At 40.1% G+C, this 22,637-nt stretch overlaps 1 protein-coding gene across 3 annotated transcripts in view; it reads right to left on the bottom strand.

The window, feature by feature from the left end:
* SHTN1 (shootin 1) overlaps window positions 1-22,637 on the bottom strand; it is a 113,252-nt gene that overhangs the window by 22,526 nt on the left and 68,089 nt on the right. For all 3 annotated transcript variants that reach the window (XM_018041468.1, XM_018041469.1, XM_013975257.2), the window contains exons 11-14: window positions 21,777-21,879; window positions 15,375-15,457; window positions 8,555-8,664; window positions 5,250-5,303 (exon numbers count right to left, since the gene is read on the bottom strand). In XM_018041468.1, coding sequence (XP_017896957.1) covers window positions 5,250-5,303; window positions 8,555-8,664; window positions 15,375-15,457; window positions 21,777-21,879 — 350 coding nt within the window. The remainder of the gene's footprint in view (window positions 1-5,249; window positions 5,304-8,554; window positions 8,665-15,374; window positions 15,458-21,776; window positions 21,880-22,637) is intronic.

The raw sequence follows: 22,637 nt of genomic DNA, 5'->3' as shown, positions 1-22,637 counted from the left end.
ACACAAAAGAATATAAAAGTCAAACCACCCAAACATTACCAGATTTGAATGGAATTAGGAACTAAAAATGAATTTGCTCTGTATGTATTTTTAATGTACACATCTTTAACAACACATAGTGTTGGATCATTTAAGAAGACGCTACTGATGATGTAAGATGTCGAGCTTTCATATCAAAAGAACGGCACAAGAACATCTCTCGATGGGCTAACTATATGAAATTCAGTGGCGGGAAGGTACTTGCACATTGATGATTAAGATTCTGATGTGTGTTGATCGACCACGTGGAGAAGAGAACGGATATACTGAACTCACCTGAGAAGGTTATCTTGATATGGCAGCCACGAGTTACTGAACCCATATCCTTGCGGCACTGAAATATGTGGCTGATTCTTCAGAGAATGACCCTGGCTGCACACCTGGTGATAATGGTGTCGCGCTGCCAAAGGAGGCACAAAGTGCTCTCCGGTGGCTTACCCAAGGAAGTGCTGCACTGAACACACCACGACTTCATTGTGCAAGAGGAAAGGTCATAATCATACAGGGAGGCAAGGAACGGCCGGCACCGCCATGCCACACTGCTCAACGGAGGAGGCGGGGAATGTATCAGTTAGGACCCAGAAGACGCTGAAGGAAAAACAAGACAAGGACGCCACAGAGCTAGGCTCCTGCTGAAAGCAGTGCTGACTTTCAAGAGGACTGACAGAGACCCAGGGAGTGCTTCCCTGCCCTGCCTCCTCCAGGAAGTACAGAGGACAGCTATGGTTTTCTGGCCCCATTACTGGTCAAGTGTTTGTACAGAACACTGGGTGACGCACTTCTCAGATTTAAGGGGTAAGGACTGAGCATCCCACCACCACAAGTGGTCCATTTTCTTTGCTAAGAAATGCCCACTATTTCTTCAAAATAGCCCTCCTCAGCTGTGCCACAGACTTGTAGGGGAGCGGGGATTTAAAAAAAAAAAAAAACAAAAACAAAAACAAAAAACAAAAAAAAACCAGTTGAACCACAATCTTCTGATCAGAAAAAATCAGAACCTCAAGTCAGTATAACTTTCCAGACTTCATGGCAGAGTTGGAAAGCAGCCTTTGTCCACCAAGGCTAATAGGCCAGCCTTTGTCATCTCAGCTCACTGTGGGTTTGCCTTAATCCTGCTCCCTGCCCCCTGCCAACTTCCTGAAGGATTCTAAGAATCCTACTGGCTAAAATGGTAACTCATGTTTCTTCTTTAGCCTATAAAACAGAAAAAGTAGCTTGTAAAATTAGGTAGTTGCAAATCTCACATGATATAGGTTATTTACTATGCTGTTTTGTTTACAAAGGTGTTTTTCTCCACCTAACAGCACAAAGTTACAGAAAAGCAGTCTGTTGTCACAGGAAATTGATAAGATTAGGAGATTATAGTCTTCTGCTGTTTGGCTAGCTAACCAAAACTGATGTGTAAAATACATAAGGCTCACATTTTAATCAGGCATCTAACATTTTCCCTCTGGAAGAACCTCTTTCTCCTCTTGATTTATTGCAAAAATTCATAAAATACATTAAAGGAAAATCATATTACATGTAACACTATAATTATAATTTTTAAAAATCAGATAATTTTATTTAACAGTTAATGAGGATCTATACCCACTCATCGAAGAGTTATACAGTAAGGCAGGATTGACACTGATAAAGTCATGAAAACAGAACTAAAACCAACTTAGATAAAATTTTTTTAATGTATTAGAAAAAATATTCCCAAATCATTTGTGCTGAAAATTTTTAAAAAGTTGTACCATTTGTAAACAGAAAAATTCACGGCCATTACTATTAAAATCACTCATAAAACTATGAGTGATATCCAATTTGATATTCAAATTATTTGAATATCAAGGACATTCTGCATGCTATTTCCAATGGCTGGAGTTAATTCAATAAAAAGTTATCTGTCTGTGTATGTACATGTACATACCCATACACTGTCCAGGGACATCTTTTATTGAAGAATTTATCTTTCACAATATTCTATTTTTGTTTGGATAAAAGCATTATTTCCCCAAACTCCTGACTGTGGCGAGCTACCCTCTCATCACACCTGATACTTGAAGGAATCCATTTTCCAAGTTCTAATCCCTGAATTCCCAACTTCTTTCTCCATTCACTGACTGAGATGGTTGATTCAGTTAATATCTGAGCAAACTTTAAATATGGAGGCAATTCTGGAGGAAAGGTTTCTGCACTGATCTCAACCGACATGATCCAGGAGCTCAGCTAATAAAGTATTGAGATTGTCTTAATTATCTATTTATATTATAATCATAAAATTAGAGAATCAGAAATTACCACGTGGTACACACAATTCCTTCACAGAGAAAAGAATCCCTAGGGGTTTGGGGCCAGGTCCCACAGTAAGTGGGTAATAGGGCTGAACCTTGAACTTGGCTTTTCTAATTTCTAGAACAGTATTCTGTTTGTACTTCAAGCCACTTTCATCATTTACCAGTTTTAACATATTACTGACTGGGAGATTTTGCAAAAATTAATGCCAGTGGTCAGTGATTTGTTATGTAAGTGAATACTGAAACGTCTCTAGTCAATAAATTGTTAATCTTCATGTTAGTTAAACGTTCATAAAACTGACAAATCTAATTGTCAGGGAGTAATCTGACATAAACTCATAATGTTCAAAAAGACCTAAAAGAGAATTTTTTAAAAGGTGGTTTGGTCTCTTTGATTTAGAGGCAACTGAACTTGAGAGGAGACTTTCAGATTAATTTCTACTGATTCATTCTTTGGAAATCATCATTTTCACTTAAGAGTGGCTTTTAAATGGCTGGGGTGGCTCCAGAGATTTCCAAAACCCTTGTGTGACTATGAGAAGTGAACTGTATATATTTCTATCCACGGACTATACAACTTTAAAAATTAAATGCAAATAGACTTGGAAAAGTAAGTTCAGTCAACACTGAGACTTTTAAAAGTTGACCTGAAAAGTGTACAAAAGAGTGAGGTTTTCCAGCTCCATAAAACATGAGATGTGTTTTCTACCCATGTGCTAAGTTTCAGCAGTAGGTTTACAACTCAGGTCACTTTCATTTCAGCAAAAACACCTGCACACTGAGCTCTTTCTTGGTTTCTGTTCAGGAACAGAACTGAACCCAGCGCTTCTTGGTTTCTTGGTATCTCTTGGTACCAGTGCTCATTTTCCACTTCAGTCCACAATCGGCAGACTTTTCATGTTCTCTTTTCATGTTTGTTTCTCACATGCCACAACTGTGAGGTTGGTGGAATGTGCTTTGCTTGGTACTAACTCCTAATAGTCTGAACTCCAGCAGGAAGCACCAATAGAGCCCCACCTGATGGGGCGGGGCGGAGGGGGGCCCTTCGTTTCCGTCCTAAAAGAAGTTGTATGGTGTCTTGGCTCAAGGTGACTAGGAGCGCCAAGTGATCCATCAGCCCTCAAAGACAACTTCTATAGTGATGGTGCAAAGTTGCCATTTGGGCAGAGGAAAGTAGGGGAGGGCATCTTGAGTTCCACTTCTTAAAAATGTAAGGAGAAGAATAACAGCTGTTAGCGATACACATTAATACCACGTAAGGAAGGGAAATCTAATCATAAATCCAGGGCAAAAGAGGATGGGGGCGACCTGCAGAAAAGAAAGATGTTCTGACAGTTTTTATAATTTGCAAATTATTCCACAAAAATCTGTTCATGAATTTCTATCCTTGAAGTGGCACAAAACTATAGTGAGTATGATTGTCTAGTGAACATGACCTTTAAAAGCAATGCTGTGGTTCAATAAACTTGCTACCATCCAGCATTATCAGGAAGTGGGATAGCTTGGGTAATCAAATATCACGTGTCTCATGTCGATGACTGATTTTTCCAATAAACCTAATTTTAACAACAAACTGAGTGCAGTTTACCTTTTCACTGAGGATCAGAACTATAACCCTAGAACCTCAGAATGCCCTGACGGCATCTTTATGAACAAGAATTAACAGTATAATGTAGAGACAACAAAGAAGACCATCATAGGGCACCCTCCTTAGTAGAACACTGGATAACAAAATGTTCTCACCAAAGAAACCATTAGATAATAACCGCCTAGCTTTTCAAAGATTTTAATACTTTATTCTGCAGGGAGGCCACCACTACTAAGCCAGCGTTGCATACCTCTCTTGAGTACTAATTCCACTCACCTAAAAACTACAGCAAACTAATTAAGCCATTCTGAGTTAAGTCTACTGTTTCATGCTTGATGAAAATAATTTTGTTTACCACAATTATGTGGATGTCTGCATGCAATGCATAATTAGCGCAGTAACAACAAACATGGGAATATTAGCTCTGTACCTCCGCCCCCATGTTTGTTGACTTACTGTGCATAATAACTGGTATTGAGACTGTAACGGGATCTGAGAATAGAGCTCTTAGCATCTGAAACATTTTCTAAGTGAGGCGTTTGTCTCTGACAGAAACTGTTGGACAGGACAGTATTCATTTATTCTGTTGGCAAAAGCTCAGACTTTGGAAAGAAGAAATATGACTAGAGATGGGCATTAAGCATGTTCTCCAGTGGATGTGAATTACTTTCAGAGAATGAAATCAGTAACATAAAGAAAGGAACTTTTATTTTATTCTTCAATTTACGATCAAATGCCTTTTTTTAAACTGTGAGGGAAGCAGACTGTGACTCTGATGCTAACACATTTGGGTAGAAGCTCAGATTTATATCTAGGTGCCAAGAATTCTGCTTTCAGTCTCCAAAGTTACCATTCATGTGAGATACTACTACAGAATAAACTGTTATTTTCTACTATACTTATTGTAGATTTACTTATAAATAAATCTACTATAATCTATATAGAGATTTACTTATAAGATTATCTACTATATTTATAAGACATCTATCTACTATATTTATAATATATATACTATATTTTTGGTATCAGTAAGCATCTGCTGATTTTCCCATCTGGCCAGACACTTTATCTTCAAGCTGCAATGCAAGGATTGGAGGTCAAGAACAGGAGACAATGATTTGGGGGGAAGTGTACCCATCCTTTTAGAACAGAAAGAGCAGAGTACTGACACATTATTAACACACCCAATGCAGGAGTCCAGAGCACAATCGAGCAAACTATCACAAGTAACGGGGCTTCTTGTAAACGGAACTAAAATATATCAAAACCAATTATGCATCAAAATAGAGTTTAAAAATATTCTTCCATTTTCCCATTAACTAACTGAGATCTATTCTTACCAGCATTCCTTTTAGTTCATTCACTGCACTTTCAGAGCCTTTTGCAGATTCCGGCTACAAGTTTAAAAAGAAGAAAAACAACTGAGTAATTCGGTTTTAAAATACCAAACAAAGATTTTTACACGGCAAAGTGTTGGTAACTTATATTATATTGACTATGTGTTTTAATAATTAGGTTGATGTCTAACAGTTAGGAAAAAAATATTAGACATGTTAGTGCTCCCAAGGGCGCAGTTAAACAGAAAATTAGAGACGCTAGTCAAAGCATAAGGACTCGAGCCACTATTCGTCTACATGTTTTGTTACTTCTTGTTATCATCACATAAAGAAAAGATTTGGTAAACGTTAAATTTCGAAGATTTAATTCCAAATGATTCAGAACATTTTACAACAAACTTTGCTCCACTCTCATTGCTGGACTTGAGCCAGCAAGGGAGGACCAGGAAAGTAGCAGTGCAGAGCAGAAAGCAAGCGACAGGGCAGGAAACCTCTCAGCTCCATCAGCTCCAGGCGAGGCCAGCTCACAGAGGCCTGGGAGGTCTCGTCTCACCAATTTCGTAACAGGGATCAGCAAAGAACCCAGATTATAGGAGAACGTTAGCATCACTGGCTCTCAAAGCAGTAAAAGACCTCAGAGCATGTGTAGTCCAAGCACTTCACCTTTTTTAAAAAAATATTTGTTTATTTGGCTGTGCCAGGTCTTTGCTATAGCATGTGGGATCTAGCTCCCTGACCAGGGATCGAACCCAGGCCCCCTGCATTGGAGGTGTGGAGTCTTAGCCACGGACCACCAGGGGAAGTCCCTACTTCATCTTATTTATGAGGAAAGTTTCACCTTGAGGAATTCTGTATTTGAGGCAGGTGTCTTGATGACAAGTCCAGCTCTCATCTGGCAACACCCTGAATAAAATCATTTGAAATGAAGTTCTGGGTAACACTTGCCTGCCCCACCATACCTAACAGTTGTGGACCGCTCAACTGATTTAACAGAAGGAAAATTTGTTCATGAGGCCCTCAATGAAAAGACTGGAAAAAAAAAAAAAGAAATCTCTGATTTTCCTTATACTACTTCTGTTCACAAAGGATAGAGGTAAAACCTGCAAGTCACAGTGAAAGGGATCCCTCAGGCCTCTCATTCCTAGAAAAGAGGCCAGGCTAATCTTGCATCAAGAAATGGGAGGTGATTCATTGCAACCTATAATCCTTTCCTCTCAAAAGGTAATAAAAGAATAAGATCCTATTCCAAGTTTTTAAAATTGTACAGTCAGAAAAAGTGTGTTGGGGGGTGGTTTGCTCATCATGTACAAATTAGACTAAGGCATCCGATTTTCAGAGCCTCAGTTTTCTGTGACGTATACATGCCATCGGTGCCAGTCAAAAGCTCTAAGACACTAATTTCAACCACACCAGCACCACCAACAGCATCAAGGAATTCGTAATGTGCAGTTAAATGAGTACCCTCAAGGCAGGCCTGACTTGCAGGTAAACTGTTTGGTGAGAAGTTACGACTTTTGAACAAATGCCCTGGCTACAGGCATACTCAAAGGTGCTGCTATGCCATTCAAGTTGCCCTCTGACTGCACAAGCTTTCTATAGCTTGGACTGCATACTCTCACGACTGGTGACATATCAGGGGAGCACTGATGGTTCTGGGGCAAGAAGTGTGGACTGCGGCATGCGGTGGCCATTTGTTTTAAAGGTTACAGACCAGGTCATTCAGCACTATATCTACACAGTTTAATGATTACCAGCAAAAAAAAAAAAAAAGTTGTCCACTGATCCTTGTTCAGGTGCTTTCCAGATTTTGAATTGACATTAAATAATGTGTAACTGTTGAAAGAGCCACGGCATGAAAGAAAAAGGACACAGTGATATTCTGAAAATGAAAGTACATACAGAACACTGATTGCTTACGATTTAAGAAGTTTTCAACATTTTTCTAATTTTGTTTCTTTTATGACACTGCATTTTTCCTCTAGTAATAATTTGGGTTTGCTATTCTTTCCCAAATAGCTGTGACATGAAAGCCATAAAAATGTATTCTCTTTCTAAGGTTCTACTTAGACCCTGCATTTTAAAGTGTTTTCACATTTTATTCCATTTGACCCTGCTGACAACTGTGTGAGTCACAGATGGTATTCCAAGCAGAAGAAGCCTGGGAAGCTGGGTGACTCACGTGCAAGTACCCAACTCCAACAACAGTGTTCTTCACTCACTAGATACTGGCACTGGGTGCTTACACGCTCAGCTTCTCGTTGCTTTCAGAGCACCAGCATAGGACTGAATTACTCTCCATAGCTGGCTGAAGCTGCACGAGATGTAAGTCCTCTCTTGGAATGAAATATTCATTCCCTCTGCCCAGCCCCCTCCCCGTGGACCGCCCACACCATGGCTATTTCTGCCTTGCCCAGCGATCTTGTTTGCTCGTAACAAAGAGGCAACTTTAAAAGCCCAGCAGAATTTCTAACAAATAGTCATGACACTCGAGAACACTGAAGCAGCTGAAGAGGAGGCATCCTTGAGAGTGAGAAAGAACCACAAAGTTCAGTTTAAAAGAAGAGGAAGAGGAAAGAGAACTTTGCTAATACCTTATTTGAGTGAGGAAAGAAAAAAACATTTTTCAAGAAAAATGTCAAAAGCTCTATGATTGGGTCTATTTGAATAGGACAGACATACAGGGGACAGGAAAAGTTCTGAATTAGACGCTGGGTGCTTGATAGTCCTGGAGCTCACTGCGGTCTAGTTTAGAATATATAGATTTATAATGAGTTTCTCCTTGAAGTGACCTGGAGTGGGTTTGTGAAATTAATGAGGACAATCTTCTAAACCTATTTTTCAAAAGCTGCCTGAGGTCTGTTCTGATATTATTATCCTCAACACACTGAAAAGAAGCCCCAGGAAGGCAAGAATCTTTGTCTCTTGTTTACTGCTTTATTCCCAGTGCCTAAGATAGTACCTGGCACATAGCAGATACTCAATAAATATTTGTTGTATTATACTGTCTCTTTCAAGTAGATGGCAGCAATCACAGGACTTTGGAGTTGGCCAAAAGTTCATCTGGGTTTCCCGTAAGAGCTTATAGGAAATCTAAACGAACTTTCTGGCCAACCCCATACTTCCTGGAGTGTCCGAGGTTTACCATGAGTCAAACAGAGTCCTTCCAAAACGTGCTTTCATGGAAGCAAATGTTTTTGACACATTATCCTTAACCTCAGATTTGACAGTCAATTCTGATGTAGCTTTCATCAAATTTTACATTTGAAAAAAGAAACATCAAGGGGGAAAAGCATTTAGTCATTCCATACCTTTGCACTGGGCCTAGCTGTCTGATTAACAGGTCTGAGATGAACACCCTTTTTGATTCTGTCCATCATCTCTTCAACCGCTTGCCGCTTCAGGTCTGTGACTTCTTCAGCTATTCAAAAAACATACATGTAAATCATCTTATGTTACAAGAAAACAACTACTTCCTGCTTCTGGGGACTTGGAAAGATTGTAATTAACTACGTAATTAACCACAGTCATTTTTCAGACAGAGTCACAAAACACCAATAATTTACTGAGGTTAACAGCTCCCAGGTAGCAGTATGTTTTCAATAAAAAACCTTTTAATAAGCAGTTTGCTTTGAGAAATAAGAGTTGTAAACCTTAAGGTCTAATTTTTAGCCTGGAAATCAATATTGGCTCATCTACATTAAACAAAGCCGATTTTGTTCCACTTTGTCAACATAATAATAGACCTGGATCTCTGCAGGTACTCAAAAATCCAATTTTGTACCTAACTCCAAATAATCATTCACCTTTGCCTCAGAGATATTTTTGTAATTTGTAGTATAACCTATGTAAAAGAAATTAGCCCAAAGCAGGAATAATCATCGAAAAGCCCATTAGAAAATAAAGGATCAAAGAGATCTTTTTACCTGTTGGAAGAAATCCACAGTCAGAAGATGAGCAGCAAATAGATAAAATCTGTTTTTAAACTGTCATCTTTTGTTTAGAAATCACATGGGAAGGAAACATTTAAACAAACCTTTTCAAGTCTTTTAAAACTGTCAATGTGAAAGAAAACATACATACAGAAATGACTGCAACTAAGTAATTAAATTTGATAAAAATAATTCGGGGTCTATAGTTTAATCTTTATACTCTTTTGCTGCAAAAACAATAAAGCTGTGGAAAAATGTATCAAATAGATAAATACAACTGAGATGAACTAAGACTTGTTTGTCAGAATAGTGAAATTTGTCTCTTGCAGGACAGCTTGACCAAAAGCACTGAATCATTTTGGAACATTTATCACTATTCATGCAGCTCTAGATGTGTTTATCTGCAGCTAAATCACTGCATCCACTACATTTAAGTTTAAATATCTCACAAAGACCCTCCAATTAGCAACCTGAATGGACTCCACACTGTGGGGCAGTCATATGGTGGACACCCAGCAAGTATCTACCTATTGACGGACTTGCCAAAAGTTCAGGCTTCAAATGGCCTCCATAGTTTTACTATTTGAGCAGAAATAATTACACCTCAAAAGGATGGCTTCTAAATGTAGGCAATCACAATTACTTATATATCCCTCAGCTAATTCACAGCGGTGTCAGGCTTTGTGCTAAGGAGGCCTAAGTCATGGCTTCTTTTATTGCTACATGCAGACTTCACTCTAACTCACAGGAGCTACTCCTCTTACCCAGGCTGGTGGAAGAGGAGGGTGGGAGCGACACAGAGAATGCAGAAGGATTCATTATCCTCTATTCTGCAATATCACAGTGACTGGACCACAGCTACATCCACCACATAACCTAGGTTTTCTCACACAGTCCTGATTTCAAATAGTGTTTGGGCATCCTCATAAGCCACTGATAAGCTGGGAATTCAAATTTCTCAGTATCCAAACAGCATTTTACAGTTCTAGAAGTCAAAAACGTATCTTTTGCCAGACAACATGGGAGACATGGCACCAAAGTGAGAACGCACCCACCAACAGATGGATGACGAAACTGCAGACGGATCAACTATGTGCCCTTAAGCAGTATATTCTAGGGCCACCTCTGCTGATGGCTCACGAACATCAACAAGGGGACAGACAAAAAAATTACTATGAACAGAAATTCATTCATTCACTCACTCATTCACCAACTCCCTCATTCACTATCTAAATACCTATTGCACATCACACAGTGCTTTTGCTGACCCTTTTCAGAAAGAGAGGAAGTAAGACCCAGATCTGTCATTCAAGCACCTGGTGTGGGTATGGAATTTATTGCTGGGAATTAAAAAAAAAAAAGTCTTCAAAACACATTTGATTTTCAGAAAGGCTGCCATTTTGAGTAAGACTTGGGAAGAGCCGCACGGCAACGGGAACACCGCCTACAAACAGATTAGCACTCTGTAAGGAATGATTGAAACCCAATTAAATGCACCATACAAAAACTAATTAAGGCAGACAGATGGAGAATTATGGTCAACACCATTCAGATCTGCTGCAGCATCTAACATAGCAGGAATTTAAAGTAGTTTCTTATTTTTGCTTGCCAGAATCATAGTGATAATTCAGAGAAGTGCCACTATCTGCATTGTGTACAGATGATAAACCAGGCTTGAATGTCTCAGTCTTTTTCAAATGTAAAGGCTTAATTGGTCTTAAGGAAAAGAAATCATTCTGATCAGATTCCCTACTCAGGCACAATACAAGGCTTGGTTAGCTACACAAGCTCTCTCTCTCACCAACCCTGTTTTTGAACTAGCAAAAAGCAATCTACACGAACTTCTGAACTATTAAGCAGTTCTAATAAATCTGCAAGAATCACCTACAGAGAGCTCATGGTATGTTTTGTAATTCTTTTCTGCAATCACGCAGTTGGTAATTGTCTCACAAAAGCATGTAATCAGGGGGACAATAGAAATATGCAGGATACTGGAGATTAAAGAAAAGGGACAAACGAAGACAAGGGGTGTAATGTTATTGAACTGCCACAGGAAAATAAAATCAAATGTTCTTTGAGTTAGTGCTTCAAGGTCAGTCTTGGATCAGAAAGCTACATGTAATTAATTGAGGCTTACATTTTAAGACCCACTTGAAAAATAAGTTAGTTCTTCAAAAAAAAAAAAACACACAGACAAAACCACTACATTATTGCTCAGTAAAACCTTTTGTTACTACCTAGAGGAAACTAAAATGAATTTCTAAATTTCACCGGTTTACTTTTCTCTTTCGATAATATTTTTTTAAAGGCATTTAAAAAATCTTATGTCATCATGAGGTACAAAATTTCTAAAGAACACGTCATGGTTGAATAAGTTTGGATTTGACCTAAGATTGTAAAGTTAAGAATATTTCCTTAATGACAATGATCACAAGAGTCTGCCAAATGAGGACTTCTTCCCTTCATGGTGGTTGGTACCATGTTTATTTTTCTACTTAACATTTTGAGTATTTTCTATGTTCTGGGCACTACTCTAAATACTTTATGTGTGGTGAGACTCGTAATTCTCAGAACAATCCCATGAAATAGAAACTATTATTCCCATTCTACAGATTAGCAAACTGAGGTAAGATAATATCAACAAGTTAAGTGACCTAAATATCAAATACGATAAAGAGCAAGCATACCTCTCAAATCTCAGAACTTGTTCAATAAATGCACTCTTATCAAAATTAGAGTTATTAACTGTATGTAATGCTTTCCTGTATTGAGATCTTACAACTACTTCTAAAATATTTCACAGGCCTTTCCTACAATCAAGCTTTTTAAGAGTTATAACCTAGCAAGAAATGCTTCTCCATTCCAAAATGAAACAGCAGACTGACTGTATAGTAAAAGCCATAATGTGACACTAATGCAGGAAAACACCGTGACAGCAGGGCTGGTTCCTACGTTATAAATGCAAACTCCAAAGTGTCTCAGCTGACCCCAGTGTGTGACGCTCTACATCCATTCATAATGCATTTGATCACTGTCCATTCAATGACAGTTTTTAGTGCAAATGATTAACAAGACACTATAGACAACTACCTTGCCAGACAAAGTATGGATATGGTACCTATCATTAAGGTAATATGATTTTAGGATGGCTCCAGTCTAAAAGTCTCCTGGGCAATGCCTTAATATCTAAGTAACTACTGAGATTCCCTAAGTAACAAGTCAATAGCTCAAGGATGAGGAAGAAAATGCTGCCATATTTCATGAATTGTAAATGAAATATCATTTGCTTAAGGAAACGGCATGGTTTCTAATACTTGGAGTAAGTTCCAGAACACTTTTATTTTAAATTTAAGTGTGCTGCTGAGGTTCATCAGTTCAGTTCAGTCACTCAGTCATGTCCAACTCTTGGTGACTCCATGCCAGGCTTCCCTGTCCATCACCAACTCCAGGAGCTTGCTCAAACTCATGTCCATCAAGTCAAGGATACCATCCAACCATCTCCTCCTCTGTCGTCCCCTTCTCCTCCTGCCTTCAATCTTTCCCAGCATCAGGGTCTTTTCTAATGAGTCAATTCTTCACATCAGGTGGCCAAAGTATTAAAGCTTCAGCTTCAGCATCAGTCCTTCCAATGAATATTTAGAACTGATTTCCTTTACGATTAACTGGTTTGATCTGCTAATTTGATAAGCTAATATTCAATTTATTGAGAAGGGGAATGTATTTCATTCTGACTGCTTTCCTTACCCTGTAAGACTTAACCAGTTTCCCCAAAATGAGACTGAAACAAACAAAATTTTAATCTTAATTACAAGTGTCAGGGAAGACTTACAGCCAGTAATCAGTAATCCATGAACATGGCTGCCCTGCAGATCACAGAAGTCAAGACTTCTAAATCCTGCAATGCCCTGGCAAAGCAGAATTTATCTTTTAGCAGCATTACAATGGGCTGTAGGAGGCAAGCCAAAAAAGTCAATCCACACAGATACAATCAAACAGCTTTTATCTGTAATGGTGCTGCAAGGTGCTTGCTTAAGAAGAAAAGACTAAGTCTAAACTTTGACCCAATCACTATGCATGAAAGCTGTGGATGGCTGCAGAGAGGAGTGAGCCTTCAAACAGTCTGCAATCTGCTCAGGGGGAGAGATGTAGAAATAACTCTAACACCAGAGCAGAGACTTGGGGTGGGACATTAAATCCTTATGGGAACAAAATTTGAAGCCAACTGCCATAGCAACACATAGCAATGAGGCCATTCATTCTGGATTAGTAATACTAATAAATAAGAGAAGAGGAGGAAGAGCCAGGGAACACACCAGGCAATATGCCTGGAATCTGATGGGAGATTAGGACAGCACCTTGGTAGAGGGAGGGCAGGAGGACAATTCTGGGATTAGGAAAGACAGGAACGAAAGCACAGGGAACTTATAGGCAAGGGTCAACCATATGGTGAGGTACATGTAATAAGAAATGAAAGTGAAGTGTTAGTCACGCAGTCATGGCCAATTCTTTGCGACCCCAGGGACTGCAGCCCGCCAGAATCCTCTGTCCATGGGATTCTCCAGGCAAGAATACTGGAGTGGGTAGCCACTCCCTTCTCCAGGGGATCTTCCTGACCCAGGGATCGAACCTGGGTTTCCTGCACTGCAGGTGTTACCAGGGCCACCTGTTTACCACCTGGGCCACCAGGAAAGCCCTGTCAGAAATGAGGCTACACACTAAAGGCAGAAAACCACCTCTAAGCAGACCACAGGGCTTTGGATTCTATTCTGCCTCAGAGGGCAGCACAGAAATGTGGTAAGATGAAGGACAACTTTGTTAGACCCAGGATCTGAGAACACTGCACTGCAGAGGTATGAAAATGGCTGGAATGGGGCTAGGAGACCCAGGGGCAGGAAAAGGGAGCCGAGAAGTGTCCCCTCATCTGGGCCTGAACCAGGCAAACCCACCATGCTCTATAAGTAACAGGGGTTGAGCAAACACTGCGGAGTTTAATTTAGGTTCTACGGTTCTCAGGCATAAAGGGCCAAGACTCGGCCCTAGCATTTCAAGCTTTTGTTTTCAAGGGGGCCACACATCAAACCACCCACGGCTCTGAGCACTGACTCGCCACCTACCCACCTGGTGCCTTGGCTCAGCAGGAAAGCTCTTCTCTCTCCATTCCCATCTCTCCCTATCCTCAACATCTCTCTCTCCAAAGAATCAGAGTCCTGTGAATGTTACTTCCCTGAACAGCTCCTGACTTTACCCATTTCTTTCTCTCTCTGCTACCACCCTCATCTCAGCCCAGGCGATGTTTGTCTGAATAAGTGCAGCAGTCTCCCCTTTTCCAGTGTCAGTCCTATGCAGTCTTCTCTCTGTTCTCACTGTAGCCAGTGTGATTTTTTACAAAAGATGCATCTCATGTTACACTCCTACTTAAACTTCTACTGTCCTTAGAATAAGTACCAAAATCTTGATCACTGCCTCTAGAATCTGGCTCCTGCCTTCCTAGCAGACTTCTCTTGCATCCATCTTCTAATAATATCAACTTTTTTTTTCCAGTTTCCTAATATGCCAAGCTCCTTGCCCACTCCAGACCTTTGAATTGTTGCCCCTCTGTGTGATCTATTATACTTTACCTGAAATACCTTGACCTTCTAAATCCACAACTACTCAGCTGAAACATCACTTGCTGACACCCAGCAGTCTATGTCTATAACCTCTTAAGTCAGTACCAATAGTCACTCCTCCACAGTACTGATTCAAAAATGTATTTAAACAATTATATACTGAATTGGTAATTATTGGTCTACTTCCTGCTTGCCCCACTCAAATGTGACTCTACATCTTGCATCTCCAGTTCACAGCCGTGAAGGGTACATAGCAAATACTTGACAAAGTCTCAGTTCACTTGCTATCAACTGTAAAAAGCCTTTTCCCAAATCCCTCATCTGGAATTACACCCCAAAGTACCTTGTCCCTTAGTGAAAACACGTTTCCAGCATTCCTCACATCACAGTGACATGTGTCCATCTGCTCCAGATGGTAAGCCACATGAAGGCAATGGCTGTTCTTTGGCTTATTCTTATAGTTGTTAAGTCCACATTTCTCCCCCAAAATCTGTTCATAGTCAAAGAGCTCAACAAGCACATCTATTGCTGAAAAACTGTATGTCATCAACAACTTAAAAAGTGAACCCAGGGCAGTGGGTTAGAATTACTTGTTTCTGGTTGAGCCGCCTTTTCTTTCTTAGCACCGCCGCTGCTGGAGTGGGATCGCTTCCGGATCATGGACATGAGTGATCTTTGGGAGAAAGAAAAAAGATTGACAGGAGATTAGCAGATGCCTTAAGAGCCAAGAAATAGAAGGTACAGGTTCCAAATAATCAGTAAAAATCCAACTTTTCTCTAAGTATGTGAATATAAAACTAGAATTTAAGTAGCCTACTACTTAATAGTGGTATAGTAATATAAGTAGCCTACTTACACTTTTAATAAACTGTGAAGTTTTTCATCACTGTAAGAAAGAGAAAGATGTCCCATCCTTTTTCTGTGTAAAACCAAACTAATTACTGGAAGAAGGAGACTGCTAAAGTGAAAGAAAGACTGTGAAGTTGCTCAGTTGTGTCCGACTCTTTGCAACCCCATGGACTGTAGCCTACCAGGCTCCTTGGTCCATGGAATTCTCCAGGCAAGAGTACTGGAGTGGGTTGCCATTTCCTTCTCCAGGGGATCTTCCCATCCCAGGGATCGAACCCGGGTCTCCTGCACTGCAGGCAGACGTTTTACCATCTGAGCCACCAGGAAAGAGGTCCAATTACTGGAAGAAGGAGGCTGCTAACATTATTATTAATATGATGCAGAGACATCTACAAAATAAAATAGATACAGAAAACCTTTCAATATCCATATTTAAAATTTAGAAACAGGTGCAAACATGGGCTCAATAAAGGACAGAAATGGTCTGGACCTAACAGAAGGAGAAGATATTAAGAAGAGGTGGCAAGAATACATGGAAGAACTGTACAAAAAAGATCTTCACAACCCAGATAATCATGATGATGTGATCACTAATCTAGAGCCAGACATCTTGGAATGTGAAGTCAAGTGGGCCTTAGAAAGCATCACTATGAACAAAGCTAGTGGAGGCGATGGAATCCCAGTTGAGCTGTTTCAAATCCTGAAAGATGATGCTGTCAAAGTGCTGCACTCAATATGCCAGCAAGTTTGGAAAACTCAGCAGTGGCCACAGGACTGGAAAAGGTCAGTTTTCATTCCAATCCCAAAGAAAGGCAATGCCAAAGAATGCTCAAACTACCGCACAATTGCACTCATCTCACATGCTAGTAAAGTCATGCTCAGAATTCTCCAAGCCAGGCTTCAGCAATACGTGAACTGTGAACTCCCTGATGTTCCAGCTGGTTTTAGAAAAGGCAGAGGAGCCAGAGATCAAATTGCCAACATCCGCTGGATCATGGAAAAAGCAAGAGAGTTCCAGAAAAACATCTATTTCTGCTTTATTGACTATTCCAAAGACTTTGACTGTGTGGATCACAAGAAATTGTGGAAAATTCTTCAAGAGATGGGAATACCAGACCACTTAACCTGCCTCTTGAGAAATCTGTACGCAGGTCAGGAAGCAAGTTAGAACTGGACATGGAACAACAGACTGGTTCCAAACAGGAAAAGGAGTACGTCAAGGCTGTATATTGTCACCCTGCTTATTTAACTTATATGCAGAGTACATCATGAGAAACGCTGGACTAAAAGAAACACAAGCTGGAATCAAGACTGCCGGGAAAAATATCAATAACCTCAGATATGCAGATGACACCACCCTTATGGCAGAAAGTGAAGAGGAGCTAAAAAGCCTCTTGATGAAAGTGAAAGAGGAGAGTGAAAAAGTTGGCTTACAGCTCAACATTCAGAAAACTAACATCATGGCATCTGGTCCCATCACTTCATGGGAAATAGATGGGGAAACAGTGGAAACAGTGTCAGACTTTATTTTTGGGGGCTCCAAAATCACTGCAGATGGTGACTGCGACCTTGAAATTAAAAGACGCTTACTCCTTGGAAGAAAAGTTATGACCAACCTAGACAGCATATTCAAAAGCAGAGACATTACTTTGCCGATGAAGGTCCGTCTAGTCAAGGCTCTGGTTTTTCCTGTGGTCATGTATGGATGTGAGAGTTGGACTGTGACGAAAGCTGAGCACCAAAGAATTGATGCGTTTGAACTGTGGTGTTGGAGAAGACTCTTGAGAGTCCCTTGGACTGCAAGGAGATCCAACCAGTCCATTCTGAAGGAGATCAATTCTGGGATTTCTTTGGAAGGAATGATGCTAAAGCTGAAGCTCCAGTACTTTGGCCACCTCATGCGAAGAGTTGACTCATTGGAAAAGACTCTGATGCTGGGAGGGATTGGGGGCAGGAGGAGAAGGTGACCACCCAGGATGAGATGGCTGGATGGCATCACGGACTCGATGGACACGAGTCTGAGTGAACTCCAGGAGTTGGTGATGGACAGGGAGGCCTGGCGTGCTGCGATTCATGGGGTCGCAAAGAGTCGGACATGACTGAGCGACTAAACTGAACTAAACAGACTGGATAAGTATTTAAAGTAGTTTAGGGATATACATGTAGGCAAAAAAAAAAAAAAAAAACTTTTAAGGTAATGAAAGGACTCAAGGGGAGGAAGGAAATAATGTAAAGTTTACTTTTTACAATTCTGTCAACTAAAAGGCAGGAGAATACAGGGTCTACTTGTTAACATTCCAAAGCAGGGTAGGGTGCATGGAGGCGGGGGCTGTCACTAGTTGGGGGCCTCTCACTAGTCTGAGACCTCTCTTTAACCTCTCACAACACCATAACCACCCCACCTCTGGTTCTGAGAGGAAGTTTTGGGAATGTGTGTTGCTGTACAAAAAGATTACAGAGCAAGAAGTTATTTGTACTGCTTAGAACAGTTGTATATATTTACATAAATGAATGAGAATAGATGGTCTTCCTTGTAAACCACCTAAGTGGATGAGAGAAAGTATGAGCTTTAAATATTCTATACATTTGAAGTGCAAGTTGAAGACTGGTGCAGTGTCTACAAGAAAGTCATCTGTACTATTATAAAGAACTATCCAACAAGCTGGTGCTAAGACTAAAGAGAAAATAGACAGTGTGGGTTTCACAAGACAAGTAAGAAGATCAGAACAAGACATCTGGGACCAGTCAAATCTCTAGCGAAAATTGCCCCAGGTAGAAATATTCATCTTGAAATTGTTCTAGTGTTCTTCACACCCACTTTGATGGTTAACTTTGTGAGTCAACTGGACTGGGTCATAGGGTACTCAGAGAGGTGTGTGTATGTGTGTGTGTGCGCGCTAAAGACTCTTCATGACACCATGGACTGTAGCCTACCAGGCATCTCTGTCCATGGGGTTCTCCAGGCAAGAATACTAGAGTGCATAGCCACTCCCTTCTCCAGGGAATCTTTCCTACTCAGGGATCGAAGATGGGTCTCCTACACAGCAGGCAGATTCTTTACCATCTGACCCACCAGGGAAGCCCACTCAGATATATGGCCAAACAGTATTCTGGGTGTTTCTGTGAGGGTTCTGGTAACATCTGAACTGGTAGCCTGGGGACTTCCCTGGTGGTCCACTGGTTAAGAGCTCACCTTCCAATGCAAGCATATGGGATCCCACATGCCTCCTGGCCAAAAAACCAGAACATAAAAGCAGAAGCAATATTATAACAAATTCAATAAAGACTAAAACATGGTTCATATATGTTAAAATCTTTAAAAAAAATAATAAATTGGTAGCCTCAGTAAAGTGGAATGTCTTCCCTAATGTGGGATGGGCCCCAGTCAGTTGGTCAAAGGCTTGAATACAACAAAAGGGTGAGCCTCCCCCAAATAAAGGGGATTCCCAGGTGGTGCTAGTGGTAAAGAACCTGCCTGCCAATGCAGGAGACGAAAGAGATGCGGGTTCAATCCCCGGGTCAGGAAGATCCCTGAAGGAGGGCATTTTGAAATCCACTCCAGTATTCTTGCCCAGAGAATCCCATGGACAAAGGAGCCTGGTGGGCTATGGTCCACAGGGTCGTAAAGAGACAGACATGACTGAAGCTATTTAGCATGCACCCCTAAGTAAGATAAAATTTCTCCTGTGCTGAAACTAGGACATCTGCTCTCTCTTGCCTTCTAAGTCACGAAAACTGAAACACTTCCTCTCCCCGGGTCTCTAGCCTGGTGACCTTCGGACTGAAACTACACTGCAGGCTCTCCTCGGGCTCCAGCTTGCTGATTTATCCTGCAGATCCTGGGACTGGTCAGCCTCCACAGTCACGTGAACCAATTACTCAGGCTACCTTCTCTTTCTATGTATACGATGTATATGTACACATGTACACCATCCCCCCACTGCTTCTGTTTCTCTGGAGAACTCTATAACCCTATACACTAATATACCCTACTCTTCCCCCATGAGCCTGTCCTTTCATTCGGCTGCTACAAAATGACCAAGGTATGCTTTCTTCCTCTCTTATCTGTCTCCCAACCGTCCTCCTGGTCAAATGAGCAGAAAGTGGGACGGGGGTGGGGTGGAGGGGCCCAATAAAACCCCTGAAAGAAGCCACAGGCCCTAGTGGTTTTTTTCCCAGTTTCACTTCTATCAAGGACCTACATCACCTTAAAACAAACAGCTCAGGAACAACGTTGGAAAACCTTGTGAAACTCAATACATATGCAAATATATTTGACAAGAAAGTACTCCTTATCAAAAAATAAAAATCTCTTTCTACTGAGAAATTATGTCTTTGTCTTATACTATTTAAATTCATCTTAAAAGAAAAATCATTCATGTTATTCAACAAAAATTTTCTGCAATGGGCCTTACAAGAGTTCATGTTTCAGACATACATATTCGGCATTCTAGTTTCATTTCTCAGTATAACTGAAGGGTGCTCTTTGAGAAAATACTCTATTTAGGTTATAGTTTACTTTTAATTTGAAGGGCTTTCAAGATTTCAGAGACTAAAACTTAAAGGCCAACAGTAGGATTATAATTGGTTTTTAATAGTTCCCTCTCCTCAAAGACACAAGTGACCTTTCTTATCAAGCTCAAAATTCTAGACCTTAGCAAAAGATCAAAGTGATGAATTTCCTATTTTAAATGTCAAATTCAGAATATCTCCTACAGCTTTAGCGACCCAGGAGAGAAAGAATTTAAAATACCTGAAATTCTTTCAATTGACTCTTGGATCGATCACGTGTAAAAATTATTTTGCCTTAACTACTTCAATGGCTTAAAGTGGATTATGTCATACCCTACTCAGTAAGGAAAACTAATGAGAATATTTTTAAAAGGCAGAGTTCCATTTTCATGGTCGTGTGGGAGGACCACGCTACTCATTCTACTGAGATGGATCCGCAAAGGTGCAAAGAACGAATAAATGGACTCTCTGTGTGAACGGATTAAACAAATCACATGAGTTAATGAAAGGTAAAACTCTTAGCGAAACTTTAAATTTCATTTGATCAAGAGTAAATTACACACAAGTGGTTAACAGCATAAAATGAGGAGGTAAACTGTCACACAGCAGGTAGGTTGTCTTATGTACACGGATGCTAGACTGATGAAGCACAAGAGGCAGAATTTGACTTGAGATGTCCTGGGGTGTATTGTGCTTAGCTCAGGCTCCTTGGCATCATCAAGTCACCTCTGGCTCAGAAAAAGCAAATTTTTGTCTGCATATGTGATTTCCTGTTGCAAGAATTTAAACATAATTTCTCTTTATGGAATGCAACTCACTCAGCATTATTAAAGGTTTAAATATGAGATTAAGGAGTTAAAAATAATTATACTTTTAGTTTAATTACTAGTTTACAACAATAAGAGCTGTAAGGTTTTTATTAGTTCAGTTTTTTTTTTTTAATAACTGAACAAACTGTAGCTTTTCAAATTAGTGAGAGAAAAACATGAAAACATTCTGGACAAGCTCAAAATTCCTTGATCTTCTGGTTAAAGGGTAAAAGAAAATCCTAATGACATGGACTGAAAGTTTAAAACTGAGGTATCAAAAAAAGTTTTTTTTATGTCTAGCTCCTCAGCTTGGAACATCCACATGAAACCAGAATATCTATAAGAACACTGTAGGCCACAAGATGTCTTTGCCAGGTATTTAAGACCCTAAATAGATTACAAGAGATGGGCTTCCCTGGTGGCTCAGTGGTTAAAAAAAAAAAAAATCCACCTGCAATGCAGGAGATGCTTGATCCCTGGGTTGGGAAGATCCCCTGGAGAAGGAAATGGCAACCTGCTCTAGTATTCCTGCCTGGGAAATCCCACGAACAGAGGAGCCTAGAGGGCTACAGTCCACGGGGTTGCAAAGAGTCGGACATGACTTAGCAGCTAAACAACAACAATATATTATAAGAAGGGAATGATACACTGGCCTTCAGAAAATTCTCTGAAACACCTGCTAATATCTTTCAAACATTTTACCCGTGTCTAATGATGCATTCTAAGCCAGTATTTTTTAAAAAGGATACCAATAACATAAACTTCAGTTTCTCTGACAAGGACTAACATTTGATGTTGAGCCATCTTCCCGGATGTGCTTACCGGATAGGATTGGGGGGAGGAGGGGGAGGAGGTGGGGGTGGAGGAGGTGGTGGTGGAGGTACTGAATTCTCAGACTGGTTCACCCGTTTCTGGAGTTCATCAACTGCACAGAGAGCAAGCATTCAGAAAAAAAAGATGAAATAAGCAACTTAGCACCTTACATACATGTAAAGGAAAAAAACCACCTGTTCAAAATCACATTCTTTTACTAGGGCAAAGTTAGAAATTCCAGTATGAAGCTGCAGAATCTTTTAAACTTTTTATTGTCAGTGAGAGAGACCTTATATACATTACCAAAAAATTACCATCTTTTTGCTATATGTACAAACTATGGAAAAGGAAAAAAAAAATCAAGACAATGGCTGGATGGGTGGGAAGTAAGGATTGAGTAGGCTGAAGAAATGTTTGTTAAGAATGGAATATGCCACCCAAACACTAAGAAGTTGTTAATATTTGACTTTTAAAGTGTATAGACCAAGAATTGAATTAATTTTAAAGATGGCATTTAGTAATGAATTTTAATAGCATACTTTCCTCCTCCACTTAATCTCCTTCAAAGCTGCAAATCCTAGAATTTGTCATTTTAACCAGACTCAGGCTCCCAAATGTCTAACTCAGAAACTTCTTGTTCTTTTGAAGAGCATTCTGGAAATATAATTTATTCATTCAATTCATTCAAGCCATTAATAAAACAAGTACTTACTAAGCTCCAACAATGTGAAAAGAGCCTGTCCTTGGTGCTGTTTAAGACATGGTTCCTAACTGCCAGAAAACTCAATTTATAGCAGAGATGTGAATGCCTCTAATTGAGCTCTCATGGGCTACAGGTACTGTTCTCAGGAAAAACTCTCCCTCTATGTA

The sequence above is a fragment of the Capra hircus genome, chromosome 26 (genome assembly GCF_001704415.2).
Source record: "Capra hircus breed San Clemente chromosome 26, ASM170441v1, whole genome shotgun sequence".
Taxonomy (NCBI): domain Eukaryota; kingdom Metazoa; phylum Chordata; class Mammalia; order Artiodactyla; family Bovidae; genus Capra; species Capra hircus.
This window is presented reverse-complemented; position numbering and strand designations above follow the sequence as displayed.